Source organism: Sceloporus undulatus, chromosome 2, assembly GCF_019175285.1.
Source record: "Sceloporus undulatus isolate JIND9_A2432 ecotype Alabama chromosome 2, SceUnd_v1.1, whole genome shotgun sequence".
Taxonomy (NCBI): Eukaryota; Metazoa; Chordata; class Lepidosauria; order Squamata; family Phrynosomatidae; genus Sceloporus; species Sceloporus undulatus.
Window position 1 is genome coordinate 184,813,438 of NC_056523.1, and position 20,346 is coordinate 184,833,783.

The 20,346-nt window shown below is 41.6% G+C and overlaps 1 protein-coding gene across 2 annotated transcripts in view; it reads left to right on the forward strand.

Moving 5' to 3' along the window:
* The window catches only part of LPAR2 (lysophosphatidic acid receptor 2), a 59,337-nt gene that overhangs the window by 26,021 nt on the left and 12,970 nt on the right, over positions 1–20,346 (forward strand). The window contains exons 1-2 of one of the 2 annotated variants that reach the window (XM_042452374.1): positions 2,624–2,718; positions 17,047–17,798. In XM_042452374.1, coding sequence (XP_042308308.1) covers positions 17,066–17,798 — 733 coding nt within the window. In that variant the 5' untranslated portion in view covers positions 2,624–2,718; positions 17,047–17,065. Of the gene's footprint in view, positions 1–2,623; positions 2,719–17,046; positions 17,799–20,346 lie in introns of those variants that run through there. The other variant, XM_042452373.1, reaches the window with a different exon arrangement.

Genomic DNA, 20,346 nt, shown 5'->3' on the forward strand with positions numbered 1-20,346 from the left:
GTTTCCTTCATCCCCAAAGGCTTTTGTACATTAACTAAGTAAGGTTGAGAATGCCATCTCAGCAGTATGAAAACAAGAAGAAGAAAGTTTGACTGCAGGCTTTCTCATTGAGCCATAAAAGATACTTCATGCAGATGTGTGTAATTTTCTACCATTTTTTTTTAAAAGCAGAGATCTTTTTGCTTGGCATGGAATTAGGATGTCAGGGAGAGCTGCACTTGAATCCTTGTCTCCAGAATTGTTGTCCAACACTCAAGCCACCTTGGCTCACTTCTTCATTCTTGCTGTTATGGAAATGTACTAGGGAGGAGAAGAAATTTCCTAAGAGAAATCTGACTCACTCCACAGTCCTTCCTTCCAGTCGGAGTTAGTAGTACAGGCACCCTTGAAAGATCATTTGGATTAAGAAGCCGGTCATAAGGTGCGTGGCTTATCCTCAGTTCATGGGTAGACAGAAAGCTAAATTGAAAACAAACTTTGTCATGTAACCCTATCTGCCTCCAAGTGATATTTCCACACACCTCCCTACAGATCTCTGGACTTGGAGTGTAGTGGAGTCTCCTTCCTTAGAGGTCTTTAAACAGAGGCTGGATGGCCATCTGTCGGGTATGCTTTGATTGAGATTTCCTGCATGGCAGGGAGTTGGACTGGATGGCCCTTGTGGTCTCTTCCAACTCTATTATTCTATAAATATGATTCTATGATTCAGTTCCACTGCCTTAACTAATATGGCTGCTGTGACATCAGTGGGAAGGGAAGGGAACTGAACCATCACAACCTCTTTTCTCTGTTGTTAAAGAAAGCATCTGTTATTGTCTTGCACCCCATTAGCAGTCCTATGAGAGGGTAATGGCTGTTTCTCATTAACCTGCTGAACCTTTGCTGCAAACAGACCAGGGCCATGGGTCAGAAACCTATAGCCCTGCAGATAGCTCCAGCTCCCAGAAGCCCTGGTCAGAACAGACCATCTGTCTGCTTCTCTTTCCCCCCTCACCTCTCTCTTCTCTCAACACGAGACCCCAGGCTGCTTACAGTACAAAAGCTTCCTTTTTAAAAGGTGTAGGTTAAACAATGTATAGCGCAAAAGTTCATTTAATATGCCGACTCTGGAGACCAGGGTCCGATTTCCAGCTCGGCCATATGAACCCATTGGGTGGGTTACACTTTCTCAGCTCAGAAGATAGCAATGGCAAATCCCCTCTGAAGAAACTTGCCAAAAAAACCCCTATGATAGGGTCTCATTAGGGTTGCTGTGAGTTGGAAATGACTTGAAGGCACACAAGAACAACAAACAAACAAATGTAAAATATAACACCGGTATCACTTGAGTACCCCTTATATGGAATTCTGAAATACTCCAGAATCTAAAAATTGTACACATGGGTGGCTGAGATAGTGACACCTTTGCTTTCTGATGGTTTAGTGTATAGAAACTTTGTTTCATGCACAGAATTAAAAATACATGATGTATAAAATAACCTTCAGGCTATGTGTATACAATGTATATGAAACATAAATGAATTTTGCATTTAGACTTGGGTCCCATCTCCAAGATATCTCATTATGTATATACAAATATTTAAAAATCCAGGAAAAAAATCCAAAACACTTCTGGTCGCAAGCATTTTGGAGAAAGGAGACTCAACCTGTAGTGAAAATGAGAGCTTAGCACATCCCATTAAAAGTCCCTATGGTGACAAATGGTAAGGGATTTTGGCATTTCCAAAGGATCTGGAGGGGCAAAGACACTCTCTCTTCTTTGTTTGCAGGCCTTTGGCAGCACAGTATCCCTGCGCCCAGGGAGACAGAGACTGCAGCTCCTCTGTGGACAACAGTCCCTGTTTGCTGGGATTCTGGCAACAGTAGCTGTAACTAGAGTCCCATTTTTCTACATCCACCTGCTAATAAATGATGTTCCTCCTCCTCTAATGACAAGTCATTACTTACCCTTCCAAGCTGATTTTAGATTTTAGCTGATTTGGAGCTAAAGAAAGTGTCAGCATATGACACCCAGTCGTAAGAAAATGTTTGACCATGTCATCCTGCGATATCGGTGCTGCCGACTGCAATCCTTCTTACTAGGTGTGTTTAAGCAACCGCTCAACCTTCCCCATCCACTCCAACTGTCCTGTTGGATAGTGACAGTCCTGATTAAGCCTCTGTCATGCCACTTTTTCAGTCCCTTTTACAATGTCCCAGCTTTTCTCCTTCTCCCACTTTACCCCTTTGTCCTTGTCAAGTTGCTGCAAAAGAAAAAGGCAAAGGTTTCCCCTTTGACCAGATTGTCAAGTCATGTTGCAAACTGAGTTCAAAATGCCAAAGTTGTCTGCATTCAATTAATTCAGCAGAGGGGGGGCAGGGTGAAATCTTGCCCTTCTCAGTAGACTCAGGAAAAAAGCAAAGCATTACTTATTTCAAATTCAGCAAGCTGTTTGATATCCTGTGGCAGCACAGCAGAATCTAGCTCAGGAGACATTGTCTGGCTGCACAGACAAAGGTGAAACCAAAGTAATAATAATGAAACCAGAATAACTTTTTTAAAATGTCTTACCCAGTTGTCTCCCAGGGCTTAAGGGTACAACATAGATTATACAATAAAACCTTTTAAACACACAGGTTGAAACACACAAACATAGGATTAAGACTCTCCCTGTGAAAGGTGCCTTATGGAGAAATGTTGGCAAAATGCCTACAATGCAGACATGAATGCTGATCAAGGTAAAAATGTATTCACCTGTGTGCAGAAAAAACTAACAAACAGTATTATGGAGAAATAAGTTTGATGGTCATCATCAGAAACGTTTTTATTTCTCATTGACCCAGACTTGAACCTTGTGACACAGGATATCTTATATTTCTATTTTCAGACTGGTGTTCCTCAGTTGGCAAATGGGAACTTTATTCAAGACTGGCCTGCAACACCATGCATGGCTGCAGTTAAGTTTGAACCAGTGTTCCCAAACTGTAGCCCCCACAATAATTTAAATGCTTCTGGGTAGTCCTGGAAAGTTTTCTTTTCAAACTAGGTAGCAGTGGTTTGTTTTCCTGGAGTAAAAATGGTCTCGGCATAGTTTACGTGTGCTCTGTCCTAGGGAGGAGGAAGCAGAAAAAGAGAGCTGCTGAGCTTGGTGCATCATTTCTGATTCCCCTCCCTTTTGTTTACTGTGCTGTGTTATTTCATCGTTACATAATGTACTTTACCTGTCTAATGAGTTCATCAGGAACCCATCAGGAAACTGGGCAGAGGCAGCCAGGTGTCAAGGGAGAGAGTTTGCAACCAAACAAACAACAGCTTTGGGACGGTAAAACCCTCCGAGGTCCTGTTAGCTATTGCTCATCATCAGTGTTTTCTCTCCCTAGACAAAGCAAGGAAAGGGAAGATGCAATTACATTGGGATTTAAGCAAAACATGTTATTTGTTGCTTACATTTTTAAAAACCCTGTTGTTACTTCAAGGAACTTAGACATTCCCTCTTATCATCACAGTAACCCTGTGCGGTAGGTTAGGCTGAGAGACAGAGACTAGCCCAAGGTTACTCAGGCTGTAAATCTTCTGCACACTTACTTGGGAATAAGCCCTGATGAAGTGATTGAGACTTCTGAGCCGCCATGCCTGGAAATTCACTGTCAGTTCAGTGTTGTGGCTTAGCTCTGGTATCTCAAGTTCTTGGCTTCTATTCTACTCTGAGCCAAGGAATGTGTCACCTTCAGATTATGTTAGACTATAACTCCCATCAACCTCGCATCATTTGCTGTGCAGGCAGGATATGAATTGCAGTACAAAAGAATGTAGTGGGCAAGCCTACTGCTCTTAACCCAGAAATGTAGGGGTCATTTTTGAACTCCATGTGCTCATAGGATTTCAGTGTCCCTTATTATGAGGGATGTTTCTTATCTGAGGGTTTGAAAACATATAAGACTGACAGGTGTCTCTTTTTACAAGGAGATCCCCTTATTTGTGGTTGGAAAGCTTTTTCTTTTATATATCCTGAACAGGATGCCCTCACCCACCCACAAAAATCCTGTATTTTAAGGTGTGGGCCCTTCATAGCTACAGAAGTGTGTGCACCAAGTAATTTATGAATGTGGACAATATGTTAATTTTATAGAGAAATACATAGCTTGGTCAACTGAAATCAATACTTTCATTTGGTATTTAGTTAGAACACAAACTTGTTAATAGCTACTTCCAGACTGTCAGCCCTGCATATCATAAATTTTGGTTGTCCCTTATTTCTGTTTTGAAAGCCTGGTGACACTAGGAACATATGCTGGACCCCATAACTTCATATCTTTCCCAGGAGAGTCCATAAATGCAGGCAACTGTGTTGACACAGATCAACACAACCTCTCACAGCTTGAAGTGCAGCTATAGTAGCTGCTTGGAAAGCTTGCAATCAATGCTGAAGGGAGTTTGGTGACTGGGTGCAGTGGAGAGGAGAAGGTGCCTGTCTCTTTAATGGATTTCAGCAAGTAGCTCTGTGCATTCCTGAGGCGTGGTGTCATTTTTCTGAAAAGGGGATTTCATTTAGCATCCTGCCACAGACTGGGGATGAAAGGGCTGCCATTTTGCTATTTTGTTGAAGATGGCTTTTGATTATAAATGGATAGAAGCATTTAACTCTTTTTCTTTTCCTTAAAGAAAAATGCTAAAACAGTCTCTCTTACATTGTTCTTACTTGCATTTGGGATATATGGTGAAGAGGTCACTTCAGTTTGTGGAAGGTGTCCTTCAGTGACCAAGGTTGAATTATTCATCCCATTACTGTTGTTTGGCCTGAGATGTCATTAGCCATCTAATTGGCTATCTAATTGGCCCTAGTTAATTATACCAATAAGATCTGTAGAACACATTGAATTGAGTATTTCATTTTTGTGTGTCAGACTCAGAACTGTTGTAAGTTAACTTGCTAGTATTTCATCTGTTTTTATTAGGGATCAACCCTATATTCTGGACTACTTATTCTGTAACTCTTTTATACCATTTTAAAACCATCTTTAGCTTGTGCTATACATATGTTTGTGTATGCTTATTGAGAGAGTTGGCCATCTGAATTTTATAACTTCATCTTCCTGTATTCTTACTGTATGTTCCTCTGAAGCTTCACCTGAGGTCCTTCTTTGAGTATCAGGTCTCTACCATGGAAAGTGGTAAAGATAATTCTAAGTATCTGCAGAATGCAGTTTGTTACCACTGGGAACAGATTCCAGTCTAGCCACAAGATGTGTCTCCATGGAGGCTCCAACCGTACTTCCATCCTCTTCAGAAAGAACAGCAGTTTTATTTCATTCAAGTTTATGAAACAGTATAAAGTTTGTATAGCCTAAACTTCTTTATAATCTCATGGGGTACTCTGCAGCCTCTCAATGTTGAAACTAAGGGTAAAATTCTTCCTTTGCTTTTGCATGCAGTGCAACTGTTTAAATGCATTGTGCAGTAGCAAAATGTCCAATCTGAGTGTGTGGAGAGTGAGTTTATGTGTTGTGCCACACCCTGTGTGGCTGTAGTGTGTACTTGTGTTCCCTGTGCACACAGGCCTCCATTTCAGGGATGGAGAGCTGTGTTTTCCCTTCACCACAAGAACCCCCAAAAGATGCAGCACTCACGGACAGTACTGAGTTTGAAGCTAAACTTGCTCAGTGACTCTGGTCACCCTAGGCCAGCAATGTCCAAACTCTGGTACTTCAGTTGTTTTGGACTTCAGCTCCTAGAAGACTCAGCCACCTTGGCCAATGGTTTGGGATTCTGGGAGCTGAAGTCCAAAACACCTGGAGGGCAGAGTTTGGACATCACTGCCTTAAGCATGGAGATACAAGTTTTCTCCTTCAGTTGCCAAAACCTCATCCTGGCTTTCTCAGTCACAGAAGTTTTGAGAGAGCATTGGAAGAGTGCAAAGATCTTGAGACCAGACTAAAGGAGGTTTTTTTGTTTTTGTTTTTGCTGGCCTGCAGGTGAATTAAGGGCTTTTCTACATGGGTGATTTACCCCAAATTCCCTCCCTCTCAAGGCTTGCTGTGTAATGGGCCAAATCCCCAAATCAGATCCAGAGACTCTTCACAACACCACGCACCCAGTTTGAAGCTTTCTCCCTTTAATCCACATTTAAATAACTCTCCTTTTGCTTTGGGTTTTCAGCTCTCTTCACAGTGATGATGGCAACTGCCTTCACTCAGTGTGGGCACAAGTCACTCTGAGGTCAGAACAAGGTACCCAGCATCAATAGCCTGGCTGGGCATCTTGTTCTAACCCCAGCAACGGTGCTGCATGACAAACAATAGTGACATGGAAAGGCATCTGCCCATCATTTGCTGCACAAGAAAAAAAAACCAAAGCAAAGAGAGCAGGTAAGGGGGGAATTCAGGGCCAGAATATTCCAGAGACAGTGCCGAGTATTCTAGTAAGTGTAGACCCACCCTAAAAACATGACCTCATTCTGCTCTTGTATGCCAAGTATTGTCATCTTTTTATTTAGTTCCAGTCATAGCCTTTGGCCTGTTACAGACAGCCAAAATAAAGCTGCTTCGAGTCACAATGGAGGTATGGTGTTTCAATGATGTATGCATCTTAAGAGTCCAGAAGCCACACCAAAGCCACGCTCCAGTCTGGAGTGTGGCTTTGGTGCGACTTCTGGACTCTTAGGACGCATGCATCATTGAAACACCATACCTCCACTGTGACTCGAAGCAGCTTTATTTTGGCTGTCTGTAACAGGCCTTTGTTTCCTATAATGAGTTCAAGGCGGTATGCATCACTTTCCTCCTCCACACTTTATTCTCAGAACAACTCAGCAACATAGAATCAAGGTTTGCTTTTGGGATTTTTAAAAAATATTTTCAAGCCATGAATAGTTGAATCTGTGGATGCAGAATCCATGGATATGGAGGTCTGACTGTAATATCTTGTTGGTAGTGACTAGGGGTATTGACCAGGTTGAAAGGTAGGGGGAGAGAAAGAAATCTACAATCACTGTGAAGTTCCATGCCTCAATGAGGACTTGAATCACGATCGCCCAGGTCCAAGTCCAATACTGTAAACATTTCTTCTTGGGTACTGTGACTGATGACTTAGAATTGCCAGTTTACTTGTCAGGTTTTTTGCTTCAGAAATGGTTGAATTTGAATATGGAGACAGAAACTTGAAGATGGGTTGAGGAAGAGATGGTGGTTCACCAGCTATAGGTGGACAACAGCTCCCATCATGCCTCACCATTGGTTCCACTTGGCTGGGATTGATGACCATTGAACAGCTTGAGCTGGCATCCCCACAGTTCAGAGATTAGTTAGTTTTCCTTTCCATTTCAGCTGACTCTGAATGGAATTATGATTAGAGAGTAATGGCATACCTTAAAAAATACCTCTAGTCATTGCCAACAAGATATTATAGTCGGCCCTCCATATCCATGGATTCTGCATCCAGCCATTGCTTGAAAATATATTTTTTTAAAATCCCAAAAGCAAACCTTGATTCTACCATTTTATACAAGGGACACCATTTTACAACACCATTGTGTATAAATGGGACTTGAGCATCCACTGATTTTGATATCCACATGGAACTGAACTGCAGCAGATAGCAAGACCCCACTGTAGAATGAGGTGGCTTTTTTGTTGCTAATTGGTAGGGCTTGCAGTTTCAGCATTAAGCATGTGAAATTTGGGAGATTCCCATTAAGACCTTGGATCCCAGTTGATTCGGTTCTTCTCTTTTACCCTTGAATTTAAACCTTTATAGCCCCTTGGTGAATGCCCGGATGCAGAGAAAATGTTCGTAAAACTCAAAACTTTGGAAGAGTCCTTAAAGTGTTTGTTTATGGTTAAGTCTGTTTTTATCTGTGTGTGACGCACAATGATAAAACTCAAAACACTTGGGGGATTAATGACTGCAGGCCATAAATGGGTTTACTTGGATTTTAGCCAGATGATTTCTGCAGGACTGAATCAGCTTCTTTCCAAATTTTCAAGTTAGCTTGTTGGCACATCAGGCTCAATGACAGGGAGTATTTCTCATAAAAGGAGCAGTGATCCAGTTTTAAATGAAGAGGTTGCAAAAGATTATGGCGGGAGGGGGAAAACCGTCCGACTAGTCTAAGAGACAATGTAGTAAAAGTTATGAGACTCTGCTTGATTTTCATTGCCAGTTGTTGCTAGAAATGTCAGGGGAATATTCACATCTGAGCATTTAATCCATGGAGTTAAACTCGCCCCTTTTCTGTGTCTATGAATTCATTTTTCAAGCTTTCATTGGGTCATTAGTGGCTCTTTTATTAACTCCACAACATCAGGAAAAACCAAACACACCATCCAATCCTTGAAAGATCCTGTTGTACATTCCCATTTATCACTCTCAGTTTCAGCCTTCACTAGAATTGTGGTTGCTGTCATAGCAGGGAGGTGGTGTTGTTGGCAAAGTGAAACAAAGTGGGCTGAAATTCAGAGAGAATGAATTAAAAATGGGCAGTGTGCACCCTCCCAAAAGATTTGAGTCTTCCAAATCTTCTCTCAGTGAGCACTGGATCAGGTGTGGCTTTGTGCTGTTTTCTAAATGGCACTGTATTGAGAGTGTGGGTTTCTGATTTTGAGTGGTTAAGTACTTAATGTGGGGTACACCCTCCCAATTTCTGATTGATGTATGTCTGTGAGCTGCCTTGGGTCCCTCCAGCTAGAAAGGTGGCATGCAATATATTTGCACACAAATACACATATTCATACTCCCGCTATGCTTTTCTCCGTTACCTATAATATCTTTGATAAGACAGAGTTCTATGACTGAGCAGGATTTCAAATGTCCACTTTTATTTTATTTTATACTATTTCTTCTGAATAAGACTCTGGGAGTCCAGAATTCAAATCCCTGTTCAGCCATGGAAACCCTCTGAGTATCCTTGGGCAAGTCACACTCTCTCAGCCTCAGAGAAAGGCAAAGGAAAGTCCCCCCACCCCACCCGAACAAATCTTGCCAGGAAAATCCCATGACAGGTTTGCCTGAGGCTTGCCAGAAGCTGGAAATGACTTAAAGGCACATGACAACAACAGCATCAGGACATACTTGTACAGTGCCAAAGTGGAAAAAGGGATGAAAAATTATATTCATTTTTTCATATTGTATTTGTAACGCAGGCAAGTGTAACAATATCCAGAGACACCCAATGAGTTCTAGCAGTGTCCAGATTTCAAAGGAACTATCCAAAGTGCTGAACACTTTTTAAAAAGGGCTCAGCATGTAGATGGGTCCCTCAAAGTTTTGTCTAAAATCTGGAGTGTATTCATCCCCCCCGCTGACATGGGAGCTACCAGCTTCCCTTGAAGATTGCTAGGAACTCTAGAACTCTGTCTAAAAGCTGGAACAGATTTAACATTCATTGCCATGGGATCCACTAGCTGCAACTGGGAGTGTTTGTGTATTACAGTTACTGTGTTATTATTTTTTGCATTACATTTTTACTAAATTTTCAAATATACAAAACATGACATGCCATAACAATACATACAAACATATAACAAACAAACAATGACATATAATCAAAACAGTAAACAACTGCAATTTTTCATTAGGTTTTCTTATTAGCAATCCTTTAATATAGCTGAGTGGCTTCTCTGTCCTTTAAAGCTGACATGTTTCGTCTTTTAGTGGATATTTTATCAGAATGTCTCGCTTTCCTCTGTTATTCATTTGTTTCATTTGTCCCTTTTTCCTTTTAAGCCCATGTATCCATATAAGGATTTTTTTCTTTCCAATGTCTTTGTTTTACTTTCTGCGCTCTACTTTTGTAACTTCTTTAATCTTATTTATCATTGTTATGGTTTCTAGTCAAATTGTATTCCATCTTGAATAAATTTGTCATTAAGTGACCCCATTTATTTACTAGGTATATTGACACTTTATTCCAATCTTGTAAATATTTATCTGATTTCTCATCTCTTAACTTTCTAGTCATTTTATAAATCCAATACTTTATAAAGTTTTATAAGCCATTCTTCTATACTTGGAGTCTTTCTCCCCACCACATTCTGATAGATGTTATCATATAATATACAACCATTTTTTTCCTGTATGTTTATCTAACATATTTAACAAAAATATTTCAGTTTAATCTGTACTATTTTATTTATTTATTTTTAATTTCCCCCCAAAACTGTTTTGCCTCTTTACCAGGCATGGTAAAATGTTCCTTTTTTCTTTACCCATTTCCAACACTTATCATCAGTGTTGCCATATATTCTACATATCTTTTTTGGTGTCATGTATCATCTATAGAGTAAGTAAAATGTAAAGGTATTACCCATTGACAAAGTTGTCAAGTCATGTCCGAACATAGGGGGCAGTGCTCATCTCCATTACTAAGTCAAAGAGCCAGCGTTGTCAGAAACTACTCTGTGATCATGTGGCCAGCATGATAGCAGAGTTTACCTTCCCACTGGAGTGGTACCTATTTATCTACTTGCATTTGCATGCTTTCGAAGTGCTAGGTTGGCAGAAGCTGGGACTAATGATGGGACATCATCCCATCATGTGGCACTTGGGCCTTGAACTGCCAACCTGCCAATCTTGCAATCAACAGAGTCAGTATCTTTACATTTACCTTAATCCAGGATATCTCCCATTGTTCTAGTTCTAGCACATGACCTATGTCTTGCGCCCATATCACCATGTTCTCTTTAACAATCTCATCTTCAGTATATTGTTTTAATAGACATTTATAAAGTCTCGATATTGTCATGGTTTTTTTTACCAAAAGATTTCCTAAAATTCAGTCTTATTTCTACCTATTCCACTTGTTTTACAATTATGTGAGTGAGTGAGTTAGGGAGAGACACGGAGGCAGAGACGGAGAATTATCATGTAGGTTTGCATTACATTGACACTATAGTTTAATCTCAGCTCTTATGTCAGCTCTATCTAAAGGTAAATAAATATCTGGATATGCTCAGGATTGAACCTTTGGAACTTTAGCATCCAAAGCATGCGCTCCGACATTGAACTACATCCATATTCCCACTTGCTCAAGAAAGCATTCTTTCTTGAAGAGAGATCAGATTTTTAAGAAGTATTGTTACACCATTCTTCGTACAAAAATATTTGGTAATTAAAATACCATTAAACAACAGATTCTGCATCCACAGATTCAACCAACCACAGCTTGAAAATATTCCCCACAAAATTCCAAAAAGCAAATGTTTGAGTTGTTCTCCATTTTGTATAAGGGACACTATTTTACTATGCCATCATATATAATGAGACTTGAGCATCCACGGATTTTGGTACCCACAGGGGTCCTGGAACCAAACCCCAGCAGATACCAAGGGTCCACTGTAATAGGAAAATGAAAGCCTTTTCTCGGAAAAAGTTAAAGCTAATAAATCCTTTTGCAGCTCTTTTTCCCCAATGCAAATTAAACTGCTTTAAAAAAAATTAATAGAAAGTACAGAAAAGATTTTCTAATGTATCCTACATCTGTGTGGGGATTTTGGAGGAAGAACCCTGTGGCCAAAATCCTCTCTGTAGTCTTTGCAATCACTGTTCCCTATTTATATTCTCTGCAGCCTTTGGGACTCCTTGAAGAGGCGCCTGTCCTGGAGTCAGGCTCTTCTAATGAGCTCCGGAGCAAAGCCAGCAGCTGCAGCTGCATAGAGATGGAAGTGCCGTTGGATGGCTGTTTGGCCCATGAGTGATAAACAAACCCCACACCAGGACCGTTTGATAATTTCTGAGGCAAAGCAGCTGTGGTAACAGAGAACCTCCGGGGACTGCCTCCTCCCCAGGCCCACGACTTGAGGCGGAAATATTCCTGAGGAAGGGTTTCTTTTATCAGATCTGGGCAACTTTTCCAGGCTTGGCCTCTGTCTTGTCCCGGGAGTTCTGCTTCTTCAGCAAAAACTAAGTGGGTGAAGTGAAGGCCTCGGCTCTACTCCCTGTCATTCCTCATCCCCTATCAGCTTCTGATTTCTGCAAGCCACATCCGCTTGTTCATCCTCCCTTCCTCCCTCCATTTCCCCCCACTCAATAGAGATTTCAACGAAAAGCAGGAAACCAGTTTATTCTGCTTAACACACATTAAATGTGTAGGTAAAAGCTTGAGATTGGCTGCTTTGTAGGAATTGCTCCTCCTCCTGCACTTCTTTAAAACAAAGGCAGAACACTTTTTATTTAAAATTATACTGAGTATAACAGCCAGTGTGGCACAGTGGTTTGAGCACTAGACTAGGACTCCAGACCAGGATTTGAATCCCAGCTCAGCTGTGTAAACCTACTGGATGACCCTGGGCAAGTCACAGTCTCTCAGACTTGCAGTATGGCAATGGCAAACCCACTCTGAAGAAATGTGCCAATAACCCCCCTGTGATAGGTTTGCCTTAGGATTGCCATAAGTCAGAAACTACTTGAAGGCATACACGGCTGGATCGTGGCTTTGACGTGGCTTCCGGGCTCTTAGGACACATGCATTATTGAAACAGTACACCTCCAAAGTGACTCGAAGGAGCTTTATTTTGGCCTGTCTGTATGGGGCCTATATGGCTTTTCTTCTCCCCACTCTGTATTCATAGCAACCTTGTGAGGTAGATGAGGCTGAATGAATGTGATTTAATGCTAACTTTTAAAATGTTTTCATTATGTTTAATATTTTTAACAACCTTGAGTCCTATTTTTTTTGGGGGGGGGGAGGTAGGATAAAGATGGAGTAACCACCAAAAACAATGATGCTATCTGTCAATAGTCAGATTTAACTGCAAGGATCATGGTAAGGGTCATGATTGTTTTAAATTGCTTCTAATATTATTGACAGCTTAATTATATTTTAATGCTAACTTTTAAAATATTTTATTATTATTATTAACCATTATTTATGAAGCGCTGTAAATTTACACAGTGCTGTACATGCAATCATTTTAGTTAGACGGATCCCTGCCCTCGGGCTTACAATCTAAAAAGACATGACACAGAAGGAGAAGGGAGTGGTGGCGGGAAAGGGTAAGAGGTCCAGCAGTTCCTCTCAACCTCCGAGGCCTGGACCAAGACAGATGGACTGGAGGGAGGGCTTGGCTTCAAAATGGAAGGTTAATCTTCATCCAGGGAAAATACATACTCTCAAGTAGGATAATGCATATACAGTACATAGCAATACAGGAAATGGTTTGATAAACAGGCACCAAAAGAACATCAAGTAGTAAGCAACAATTATGCAATGCCTGGGAAGGCGTCTCTGAACAGGATGGTTTTCAACTCCGTTTTGAAGCTGGTTAAAGAAGTGATGGCTGTTGCTTGTGGGGGAAGAAGGTTCCAGGAGTGAGGGGCAGCAAGTGAAAAGGGGCGAATCTGGGATGGGGCAGAGGAAATCCTGGGCTGAGACAGGAACCCTTGACTACCAGAACGGAGGGCCCTGGTGGGAAAGTGAGGAGAAAGAAGGTCTGATAAGTAAGGAGGGGCCAGTCCATGGAGAGCTTTTAATGTCGACAGCAGGAGCTTATACTGAATGCGGAAAGGGAGAGGGAACCAGTGAAGGGATGCCAACACAGGAGAGATGTGGTCAGAGCGGTGGGTGGAAGTGATAATGCGTGCAGCTGAATGCTGGACAGAGATTAAAGAACAGAGATTAAATATGTTTTAAAGATGGAGTAACCACAAATAACAACAATGATGCTACCTGTCAATTGTCAGATTTATCTGCAGGGATTATGGCGTGAAGCCCTTAACATAGAGCGGTTGGGCCTGTTTGAGATTCTGTTATCAAATTTGCCAAAGAAATAAAATATCAGTATCAGTATCAGTAGGTGCTTAGAAATTGTGTTTGGTAACTAATGCCAGTTGGGCTGCTTCTGCACTGCAGAAATAATGCAGTTTGACAGTGCTTTAACTGCTGTGGCTCAGTTCTGGAGTTTGTAGTTTGTTGTGGCACCAGATCTCTCAGACAAAAAGAGGCTAAATATCTCACAAAACTACAAATCCCAGAATTCCATAGCATTGAGCCATGGCAATTAAAGTAGTGTCAAACTGCATTACTTCTGTAATGTAGATGCAGCCTTAGTTTCCTTGCAAGGTTCAGAGTTCTGGTTGTTACCCTTAAAGCTCTACATCATTTGGGTCCAAGTTTCCTGTTGGATCTCTCTCTCCAGTATAATTCACTCAGGTCCCTAAGTTGCGGGACATTTACTTCATTCAGCCAGGACTAGGCTGCAGACTGTGACCCAGAAGACTTTTCTTCAGCCATCCCTTGGCTAAAATGACCTGCCAGAAGAGATTTAAAAGCTGGATTCTCTGTCTGAATTGAAAATAGCATTAAAGACCAGTCTCTTCCAGCAAGTCTATCCAGATGATTGTTAAATGACGTATTTTAAAATATGGATTGATTGTTTCAATATATATATAGGTTTTATATATTATTTTAAGTGATGGCATGTGTTTTTAACTGATGTCATGCATTATATTTTAATCTGCTGCTGCTCCCCGCCTTGATCCATAGGGAGAAGCAGATAAGAATTAAATATGACAGTGAGGATGATGTGCAGAATGTTGCCAAGTTAGCTCAGAAGTCAAGAGACATATTGGCTAAGGCTTGAAGTATGCCTACCTCTTGTCCTCGATGCACAAAAACCAATGATGTCTCCTGCCCTTCTGGCATTTTGCCTTCCCTATGCAGCTCTGTTGCCCAAATACCTGAAATTCCTCAAAACATATCCACATTCTAAATACAAGTTGGGCAAATTTGCACAAATTAGTCTGAATACAGTTGTAGAGTTTTTTTGGCAAAAGCCCGAGTATTCTGTCTCTCATACTCTAATACCATTCCAGTGTGTAACTGCTTGAGCTCATACTAAATGGAATGTAATAGACATGCATGCGTGACCCCTGGGGATCAGATGTTCCATTAGGAGTTTGTCCATAAAAGTCAATTAATCCTATTTAATGTGAGAGACTAATTTTCAATTATGAAATATGTCACATAACAGCCTTGCTAAGAGCACAGGTACAGAACCTAATGTTAAACACATCACTACAAGTATACAACCAAGCCAGCTATTAAATGGAGTAGGATTGATACCCAATCTATGCATTGGGTAGCAGCCATAGAAATAACTAGTCACAGCTAGTCGTAATGTTCCCTCTATTTTCCCCAAATGTTTCCTTAATAAGATTACTTCCTCTCAGATGAATACTTTAAAGCTTTTGCATAGTTTTTTAAAAATGAAATGAGTACCTATTGTTTACTCCATTGGTTCTTGCGAAGGTAAATCTTTGTAAAAGTTACAAATAAGTGAGGACAGGTGTAAGATAAGCAGGATATCAATCCTCATCCAGTTCTGTGCAGCAAATTTTAAACAGAAGATAGAATACAAATTATGACTGCTCCGTGTGTGTCTGTGTGAGACATGTCAGTAAATTGCCAAATCTCAAACTGTGGATCATGTGAGCTAAAAGGTATAAGTATCTAGACTGCTTGATCTTTTTTAAAAAATTAATTGTTTCGTCTTGTGGTCTCTATTCAGAATATGGAAGAGGTGCGGAACAAGAATAGCGGGAAGGGCTTGTTCATTTTATGCTTTGCAAGACTGGGTTTTACAGTTGTTCTTATGGCTGAAAAAGAAGCGGAAGCTGCTATCTCTGATGGTTATCTCCTTTCCTGTGTGTGGTATATGCTTGAAGGACTAAACAGGTGTCCTCAGAAACCAAGATATAGCAAGTCTTTGTGGTTTCTGTCTAAGCTGCACCAGTCAGTTAACTACGCTTCAGATTGGGCAGAGCTTGGAAAAATTATTTCTTCGTATTACAACTGTCTAGCCACTGGCCATCTAGCTAGAGGATTCCAAGAACGGAAAGTCATTTTTCTGAACTGTGGTTTTACACTTTGCCTTTAGATGTGTCACTACCAGGGGACAGTTGCTATTTTTAAATACACACACACACACACACACACACACACACAGTAACTGTCCCCTTGTAGTGACACATCTAAAGGCAGAGTGCAAAAACATAATTCAGAAAAATGGCTTTCAGTCAACTTGGTTTTCTGATAGAGAGAGAGAGAGAGAGAGAGAGCTGAAAACCAAGTTGACAGTATCTGGCCTAGATGATCAGCTGATGATCAATTAGCAGTAACATTACTCTGATGGGGGTAAATTATTTTCTTGTCTCATTTTTATCCTCTTGTTATTGCCTTTTCCCTCTAACCCATAAGGAAAAGGCTCATCAGATATTTCTCATTGTGGTAGAGAAGAACACTGAGTTAGGTAAAATAGAGCAGCTTGTCACCTTTGGGACTGGTGAATGTATAGCTGTCCAGATGTTGGTGGACTCAAGTTCCCTTCATTCCACACTATGCTGACTAGGGCTGATGGGAGTTACTGTCCAAAGACAACTGGGGAGGTATATGTTCCCCCAACTTGATCTGGGTGGTGTTTACATATCAACAATGGTTCATGAATTAAACACTGAATTTCTGAACATTACAATTTTGACAAAATGTATTCATAACAATGGGCACGTCTCCTGACTGGCAGTCCTATAACATACTTCTTTCGTCTTTAACAAGACATGCCACATGATGACAACTGTATCAGAAGAATACTTCTTGCTGGAATCAGCAGCCTGAAGACCTCCAAATGCTGTTGTACTGCAAATTTCACCTTCATTAATGGTGAAAGATGCTAGGAAGTAGGAACTACAGTCCTTTGGAAGGCTGCACATTCCCCAGCCATGGATCACTAAATGAGACTAGATTGGATCTTGAGGACACGATTGAACCTGTGGTAGCTGGTGGTCCCTAACTCAGTGTGGCAGTAAATTTTGCTCCAGGTTTTACAACAAATATGAAAGGTACTGTCCAAGGTGCTGAATCCATTTGGGGGATCGTATTGTTGATAGGATTCAGATTCCAGTTTGAGCTAAAACTAGAAGTGGATTCACTGCCCAATGGACATGGAAGCCAGCACTGAATCAAAGAGCAGTGTGCTGAATGTTGACAGGAAATGTTGTGCCATTTGGTGGCATCTTCCTCTCCCTCCTCTAAAGGCTAGACATTTATTTCTTCTTGTTTCTCTCTTCCTCTGCCATAGGAATCAACCATTGGAAAACATGACCACGTGCTACTACAATGAGTCGGTCGAGTTCTTCTACAACAACAGTGGCAAAGAGCTGTTCCACATATGGAGACCTAAGGACATTTTGGTGGTAGCACTTGGTTTGACAGTCAGCATCATTGTACTCCTCACTAATTTGCTGGTCATTACGGCCATTGTCATCAACAAGCGCTTCCACTATCCCATTTACTACCTGTTGGGGAACCTGGCAGCAGCCGACCTCTTTGCTGGCATTGCTTACATGTTCTTGATGTTCCACACAGGGCCCAGAACAGCTCAGCTCTCTCTCAAGACCTGGTTTATCAGGCAGAGCCTTTTGGACACCAGCTTGACGGCCTCTGTGGTCAATCTCCTGGCCATTGCAGTGGAGCGACACCAGACAGTTTTCACCATGCAGCTCCACAGCAAGATGTCCAACCAGCGAGTGATGATCCTCATCTGCTGTATCTGGATTACAGCCCTGCTGCTGGGTCTCATTCCCTCGTATGGCTGGCACTGTCTGTGCAAGCTGAGCGATTGCTCCAGGATGGCACCCCTCTACAGTCGCAGATATTTGACCTTCTGGGCCCTCTCCAATCTTTTCATCTTTCTTATCATGGTGGTTGTCTACACTCACATCTTCATCTACGTGAAGAGGAAGATGGCCCGGATGTCCAAGCACACCACCTTTCATCCCCGCTATAAGGATACCATGATCAACCTCATCAAGACAGTCATTATCATCCTCAGTAAGTTGGTCTGTCATCCAGTTCCTCTGCAGTGATGTAGTTTCCCTGCCAACTGTGAAGCTTTTAGTTCCCCTGCAATCAGTTCCTTTTGCAATTGATGTACATAACATTCTTTCCTTCTATAAAACACCACTGTACTTGCCAGTTTTTGACAGATAGGTGCGCCCCTTGTTGTCTAATCAAAATATTAAGTTCACAGTGATTCTCATACTTTTTACTCCTGTGATCCTCTTTACATCTTCATTAAGATGTTGCTCCCCCAGTCAGTGTATTGCAGTTGGCCCTAAACATTTGTTGGGGCTAGGGGCTCAGGACCCCCCATCTCTGCATGCCTCAAGCTAGGAGGAGGTTGCTGGGTTCATTTTCAGTGTTGGGCTCCCTCACTCCCTCCTAGCAGTATGGCCTCCCTAGAAAACCATGCAGAGTGATCGCTCAAGATCAGGCCACTGGGGGGTGGGGTGAGAGAGTGGATCATCAAAAAGCAACCCATCAAATTCCTCCTGCTTGAGGTGTTCAAAGGTGGCTGTTGTGCTTTTTCAGCAGTCCCTTCTTTCTTCTTTTCTGAGCCAGGTAGGCTGGCCTCTGCATGCCTCATGGTTGCTCAGGTGCCTACTGTGCCAATGATGGAACATTTGGAAAAGCTGAATGGGAAGTGTATAAGAAATGTTGCTTGGCATGGGTCCTTTGCTGGAACCAGTCAGTCCTCAACAGTGCGCACATGGACACACACACAAACACATAAGCTTGCCTTTCTTTTTCACATTTGCTGTACTTGTAGGCTGACTTTTCTTGTGTCCCCTTTCAGCAACTTTCATGCACCCCGGGGGTCCTGCCCTTTTGAGTTTGAGAGCCACTGGATTAGGCAATTCATCATGGCTCTCAGTTAAGCACCAGCTTTGACAGACTCAGAGGCAAGGTGCCTTCTTGTGTGACTCCATCATAACCCATCCTCCCCTCTCTCACTTGCCAGGCAAGCTCACTACAGAATAAACATGGGAAGGCAGTGATGGGAAGCAAACTAGATTGGCAGCAACAAGGAACATAGCTGCTGTTCTATAAAGAGAAGTGCTGGGTGAGACAGCAGTTAAGTCAGTGGCAGGGCCTGAAGACTTAGATGTAAAGAAACCTGTGCTGGTCATGACTGTAGCTGTCTTGCCCAGTGCTTTTCTTTACAGAATTGGGTGATTAGAGTTAGTGGAGGAGGAACCCAATGCCAGACCTTATGGACCTGGACTTGGCATTTGCCCAATCATGCTAGGTACTGACATACGGCTGACTTAACTGTTTATTTCTCTTAAAATAGACCATAACGTTTTGGCCTGTATGAAGAAAAAACCTTCTTCGGGGGACTTCAGCAAAAATAACTGGTGTTTTAAACACTCTCCAAAACACAGGAACATTAAAACTGTGTTTTGCAGCGTATTTATACGTCCACCAATTTCTGCTGAAGGCTCCTGAAAAAGGCCTTTTCTCATACAGGCTGAAGGCTGAAACATGTTAGGCTATTTTAAAAGGAATAAACAGTTGAACATCTTTGAGACATGGAGCATGTCTCCTTACAGTTTTCTGCTTTTCAGTATTCTTTTCACATTATTATTATTGTTGTTGATGTTGTTGTTGTTGTTGTTGTTGTTGCACTGTAGATGTACACAGCGCTGTACATGCAAACAATAAAATTAAACTGACTAAGGCTGCATCTGCACTGCAGAAATAATCCAGGTTGACATCACCTCTGAGAATTGTTTGTTGTGGCACCAGAGTTCTCTGACAGAGAAGACTAAATGGTCTCACAAAACTACGATTTCCAGAATTCCATAGCTTTGAGCTATGGCAGTTAGTGGTGTCAACCTGGATTATTTCTGCAGTGTGGATCCAGCCTAGATCATTGTTTCCTCTTAGGCATGAACTTGGGAAACTGTAGTTTGTTTTAACTTTGGTTAATGAAAACAATCCATAATCACATTTTGGTTTATCAACAAGCTAGCTTGGTTTGTTAACCAATTGTAGAGTTAATCATAGAGTGGGGCAGGGAGTGTGGAACATGCAGTCCTCCAGATATTGTGGGGACTTCACGTCCTAGCAGCTCTTGCCAGCCTAGCCAATGGTGAAAGAGGCTAGGAACTGCATTCCAACAGCATCTGGAGAGCCACAGCTGGCTATTTCTGACATAGAGTCTTGCGTGTATACCCCAGGGAGTACCTAAATTCATGTGTTCCCTAAGTGCAAAACTCTTTTTCCAGGGGTTACTAGCTTTATTAAATAGCCAGGTAACTTGCAAAAACATTTTGGTTGCCTGGTAGATGCAGTTCTGGCCTCCAGACAGCTGTCTTGGAGTATACAGTGACCTTGAGAATATTGCCCTTGGCCCCCTTCTCATCTGCATTTATCCATCCATTTATCTCCATGTACTCTCTTTGAAATCTATAGTCTAAGCCCATAATTGATTTTAATTGTGGTTATTGTGGGATTTTCATTACTGCTGCACATAGAACTATAAACTGTACTAGTCTACTCTTTTCCTCTAGCCAGCCTGTTAGGCCCTTGACTG